This window comes from Miniopterus natalensis, chromosome 11 (assembly GCF_054644295.1).
Source record: "Miniopterus natalensis isolate mMinNat1 chromosome 11, mMinNat1.hap1, whole genome shotgun sequence".
Classification (NCBI taxonomy): domain Eukaryota; kingdom Metazoa; phylum Chordata; class Mammalia; order Chiroptera; family Miniopteridae; genus Miniopterus; species Miniopterus natalensis.
The window spans coordinates 41,582,523-41,588,491 of NC_142091.1; the positions used below are offsets into that span (position 1 = coordinate 41,582,523).

The following is a 5,969-nucleotide window of genomic DNA, read 5'->3' on the forward strand; positions in this document are numbered from 1 at the left end:
ACTTTGTCTAGAAAGCTTCTCTGTGGCAGAGGATCACTTGGTCTGTTTTACCCATCTCCTCTGTTCATTCAGGAAACCTGGGGCAGGGAAGCCTCCACTTTGTCCTCAAATCCAGTTCTTTTTACACCAGATATTTAATTCACTTTTTAAATTTATTTTCATTTTGTAGGCTTATTTACCCTTCTCTCCATCTTCTATACCAGTAAGTCTTGTCCCTTCTATCCCATGCTGGGAGTTACATAACCTTTAGGGTCTGGTCACTTTTAAAGCCAACTCCTAGATGTCCTATGCTTTCCACTTGTCCCTCATTTTCCTCTCTGGCTGGCCCAGCCTCATCTCCACCCCATCTCATCTGTTCTCACTGGCTTCTTTATATGGCTTTGGTTCAGGCTCTCTTTCTCTCCTAACTTTAACCTGAGTGTTGCCACTGGACTTCGGCATATCACTTGGAGTGCCAATTTCTCACTCTCCCAAGTTGTGAAATGGGTATGATTAGGTCATTTTGAGCATTTTGAAAATAAATAAGATGGCATGTACATAGATACATGCACAGGGCACCCTTCCTGAGTGCCTGATACATGGTACTAAGTCTATGCATTTTCTTTCCTTATAATTCTTACTTGCCCTCTCTCTCCCCTACCAAACATCAGGCTTTAACATCTCCTTATATTTCCTACTTATCTCTCACACCTTATTCATTAGAAACATTCTCTGCTTTCTTACAATAACAGCTCCTCATATACAATGAATTAAAAGGATTTACATTATTTTTCTGTTCTCAAAGAAGCTCTCATTTGATTAAAGAAGACAGGTACGTTCCTCCTCAAATGCCCATCCTAGAATAATAACACTGTATATTAGAGTGCACCTTCTTTCCTGTCACTCCTGCCCCCTTTCTCCCTTTCCATTTATTAAGCCTTAGTATTACAATGAAAATATAGGATCTAGGTCTTCTTTGGAGGAGCTTGCAGACAACTGGGATAAGTCACGTAAACAGCTAGAGTAAAAGGAAGGATTGTGAGAGGCTGCTACAAAAAGTGACTGCACATGTGACTGAGCAAAGACAGCACAGAATTGACGTCTGAGCCAGATGCTATAAAACAGTGGTGGAAGTTGTACTTGTTTTAAAATATAGTTTTTAATGGAATTGAATGCCAGAATACTTATGAAAGGAAAGGAAAAAAATAGCAAAGCAAACAACAATAACAAAAACAAAACAGAACAAATCACAGGAATGACCAGGAGTGAAAGACACGTTAAGGTGGGTCAGGATTTACAGCCGAGTCAAGTTAAGGAACTAAACCTCATTAGAGTTTAATGGACATTAAGAAGTGCATCATTCAAAGAGTATACACGTATGGATTATAAAGATACTTCTTTCATCCTAAACAGTAGCGGAGGGAACAAAATCACTGTTCCTTTATTAATTCAAATTAATGGATGATGTTCTGATGCCACTAATTTCCTCTCCACCAGTCCATTTTGCAGTGCTAAGAGATGTCACATATTTTAGAATCAGTTTTTTTTTTACTTTTTCATGATGTCTTCAAAATTAACACACTAACCAACAGACCATGAAGATGACAAACCCAAAGTTTTGGCTTGATTCAGAACCACTTTTCCCTCCACAACCAATTGTGGGCAGGCATATTCTCTCTCAAACTTCATCTGCTTTCGTTTACATGGCAGGTGATAATACTGACAGTATCTCCCGTGTACACAACTTTTTTTAATGATAGAAGAACTTGTAGAAAGTATCAGACTTTTAAATATGTGGGAGATGCAGTGTCCCTCATGGATCAGAAAGCGAGGTCAAATGATTTCTTAGAGACTTTCCAGATACTTGCAATGGCTCAGTATAAAAAAGAAATGCAAATGTGGTATCTTCAAGCTAGAATTTATTTTTTTTTTAAATATGTTTTTATTGATGTTAGAGAGAGGAAGGGAGAGGGAGAGAGAAACATCAATGATGAGAGAGTCATTAATCAGCTGCCTCCTGCACGCCCCCTGCTGGGGATGGAGCCCGAAACCCAGGCATGTGCCCTGACTGAGAATCGAACCTCCATCTCCTGCATCCCAGGTTGATGCTCAACCGCCGAACTAATCTCTTAATTGCAAAGAGATTAATATTATCCATAAGAATGAGGAGAGAAAAGTCTGAATGAAAAATAATTAGATAAAAATTAAATGCCTCACTTGTATTGATGATTCAATGATCATCATTATTTCACCAATATTAGTAACCGTCACTGAAAATATAGTGTGTGCTGCCCAGCTGGGCGTGGCTCAGTGGTTGAGCACCAACCTAGGATCCAGGGGATCGTGGTTCAATTCCCAGCCAGGGCACATGCCCGGGTTGTGGGCTCAATCAATGACTCTCTCATCATTGATGTTTCTGTCTCTCTCTCTCTCTCCCTTCCTCTCTCTGAAATCAATAAAGATATATTTTTTTAAAAAGAAAACATAGTGTGTGCTAACTGCTCCATGCACATTAACTTGTTTAAGCTTCACAATAAGCCTATGGGTCTACATATTAGAATTTTCTCTGCTTTACAGATGGGGAAATGAAGAACCAGACAGAAAGTAACAGAGCCAAGATTCCAGTTGTGGCAATCTGACCCCAGAGTTTACAGTCCTATCTTTCATGCACAGAGATCTGAAATTCCAAAATCCATAATATGAAATCTGGAATCAATAAATAAGGCACATACTTATATGTGAATAGTGCACTTTGAGTAATCCAAGGCAGCTGCTAAAGATCTATTAAATCTTATGCACTAAAAACAGGTAGTAAATGGCTTAGACTATTGATATGTTGAATTAAGACATGGAAAGATTTGAGTGGAAAGGAAAAATATACCCCAGATATTAACTAGAGAGAAGATCAGGGTCAGAATATCAGCATCATAAGTGATTCTTTATCAAGGAACCCTTACGTCATCACTAATGTTCATCCCTCAGTGAGAAGTGGTTCTTCACTGAAGATCTAATGTCTCCCACAATGGCCAATATTGCTTTCTCATAGCTGGTGATCTCACATGAAATGGGGCCACTCTCTGAGGTAGGTATTAGCATCTCCACCCTTAAAGAAACAGAGCTGCATAAAGATTAAATAGGTAAAGTTGTTCTGCACAGAGCACTCACTTCCAATTCCATCCACGCCCAGGGATGTAGCAGTGACCTCGCCACATTCTCCCCTTTCTGCTGTGTTTGTTGTGTGTCCTATTGCAGTGACTGTAGTTTAATTTATTCATTTGAACTTCTTCCAACCTGAAATGCCCACTGATGGTAACAATTTTCTGCATTGTATTACACCCAACCTTTCCATTTTGTCTGGAAAAATTCTACTAATTACCCAGATGTTGGCTAAAATATAACTTTCTGAGGAAAGCTTTTCCTGACTTTTAAATATAAGCTAAGTTTTTCCCCGAGGTTCATCCCATTGTATGCTGAACTTTTCTTTTGTAGCATTTAATATAATTATAATTAGCCTAGAAGGACTTCAGGGTATGTGATGGCTACATTTAAATAGTTGCTGGAGAAGATGTGTTCTTTGGCCTCTGGTTAAAAGTTGCAGAGAAGATTTTCTGAGAAGGGCAAGAGTCCGTGTTGCCAGGATCCTGTATGGTGCATGGCATAAAGGAGTGCTGATTGGTTACAGATGCGCAGAGCAGAGAACTTAATAATAAACAGCATGTGCTAGTGAGGTCCCTGTAGGTCAAGCAGCACTTAAATGGAGAATTCACATCAGGGAAGATGCAGAAAGGAAGCAAATGTGGAAAATGTGCATGTGCAAATATGTGAGTAGATGTGTGTGTGTGGGGGGGGGGGTTGCTGAATGAGTTGAAAAATACCTTCAGAGTTCCTTTATACCCTGTGGATTCAAGATTCTATTGTTATTCCATGCTGGCACAGACAGTACTGAACTTAAAACACACCCAATTTTGGAAGGTGTGTCCCCCCCCCGCCCCTGTTACCTTCCCCTGCCCAGGAGAACATTTCTTGAAAGTCCATTCCCAGTGTTGTTGCAGTGTATTCAGAGGTGTGTCTAAGTCAGAAAGAAATCCCAGTGGATGAGGTTGGTTGCCTTAGAAAACTGTGAGTCAGGAGATTATGGAGATCACCATGACAGAATATTTTCATGATCCTTAAAGTCTGCATACAGATTCGTCAGCCTTGAATCCTGCCTCCTCCTGACTCTGTCCTTTACACACAATCTTTCCAGTCGCTTCATAGTCCTTTTGAAAACCAAAATTGTTAAACCCAGTATGAGTACAAGCTCCATTCTTTTCTACTCTAATTTACCAGTCACCTGTTCCAGGTTCTGGCCACTGCCACTTCTCAGCCTTGCTTTAGACCTCAATTATTGGTATTCATTTGCCAGGTATTTTTACCTGTTTTTGTATACTGTGCTATTTGCCTTATATCTATATATTCACTAGTAATATCTCTGTTCACCTATTCCTGATATTAGTCCATATCTTATGCTGAGATTGCTATACATGACTATTTCCCCAGCAGTGGGAATTTCCTGATGGTAGTCACTTGTCAGTTTTCAGGTATGAGACATTTGGCCACCTGTATCTGTGAGCTTTGTTTTCTTCTTCCCTTTGCTCAGTATCCAGGGGTCTTTATTCATTATAATGTCATCTCACTACTTTGTTTCTAATTATCAAGGTAGCACTGATCCCATGGAATGAGATTTCAACATGAAGAACTCCAGTAGCTCTCCAGAGTTCTTACCTACAACTTTCATTCTGGTTGGCATCCCAGGGCTGGAGGCGGAGCACATCTGGATGTCCATCCCCTTCAGCCTGATGTACATTATCATCTTCCTTGGAAATGGCACCATTCTTCATGTCATCAGAACAGATGTTGCCCTACACCAGCCCATGTACCTCTTTCTTGCCATGCTGGCACTGGCTGAGATTGGTGTCTCTGCATCCACTCTGCCTACAGTGCTAGGCATCTTCATTTCTGGAACCACTGCAATTAGTTTTGATGCATGTCTTCTCCAGATGTTCTTCATCCATTCTTTCTCCATTATGGAGTCAGCTGTGTTGCTGGCCATGTCTGTTGACCGATTTGTGGCCATCTACAACCCACTGCGCTATACAACCATCCTAACCCTGCCCCGTATCTTTGGCACAGGAGCTGTCATTGGGCTGAAGAGCATTATGCTCATGGTCCCATTGCCCTTGCTCTTACGGCGCCTGCCTTTCTGTGGGCATAATGCCCTCTCTCATTCTTATTGCCTTCACCCCAACCTCATTCGTCTACCTTGTGGGGATATTTCTATCAACAATATCTATGGGCTTTTCATTGTTATCTCCACTTTTGGGCTAGATTCACTGCTCATTGTGGTCTCCTATGGGCTTATACTCCACACTGCACTGAATATTGCCACTGGGGAGGAACGTAAGAAGGCACTCAACACATGCGGCTCACATGTCTGTGCTGTGCTCGCTTATTATGTGCCTATGATTGGCCTGTCAATGGTGCACCGCTTTGGACACCATATGTCCCCTTTGCTTCATGTTATGATGGCTAATGCTTACCTATTCTTCCCACCTGTTGTCAACCCCATTGTGTTCAGCATTAAGACCAAGGAAATCCGCCGTGGTATTGTCCGAATGCTATCAGAGAAGAGATCCAGAGTTTAGACAAAGGACAAGTAGGAAGGAACTTTTTTTATAATCATAAGTGGTCCTAAATCACACATTATGCAAATGGTGTTACCTTAAAATAAGGTATCTAACAGGAGATTCTCCATAATCTGGCTGAGAACTAGAGTGGGAGTAAAAATGGGTTTGGATTATGTGCAAAAGATCAGTATAAAGAATTTATGATATTTTAAAACATATTTTGTGACCGGAGGTTTTCTATTACCTTGCATAGCTGGAGCAGAAATGCAAGAAATAATGTTTGTGAAAACATTAGCACTCCCCATAAGGGAAAAGTAGTCAGGA

The 5,969-nt window shown here is 40.7% G+C and overlaps 1 protein-coding gene across 1 annotated transcript; it reads left to right on the top strand.

Annotated features, from left to right (window-relative positions):
• The first annotated feature begins 4,709 nt into the window (after positions 1 to 4,709).
• On the top strand, positions 4,710 to 5,663 carry LOC107538613 (olfactory receptor 51J1-like). The gene has a single exon (XM_016214932.2). The coding sequence runs from the start codon at positions 4,710 to 4,712 to the stop codon at positions 5,661 to 5,663; it is 954 nt and encodes a 317-aa protein (XP_016070418.2).
• The last annotated feature ends 306 nt before the right edge of the window (positions 5,664 to 5,969 follow it).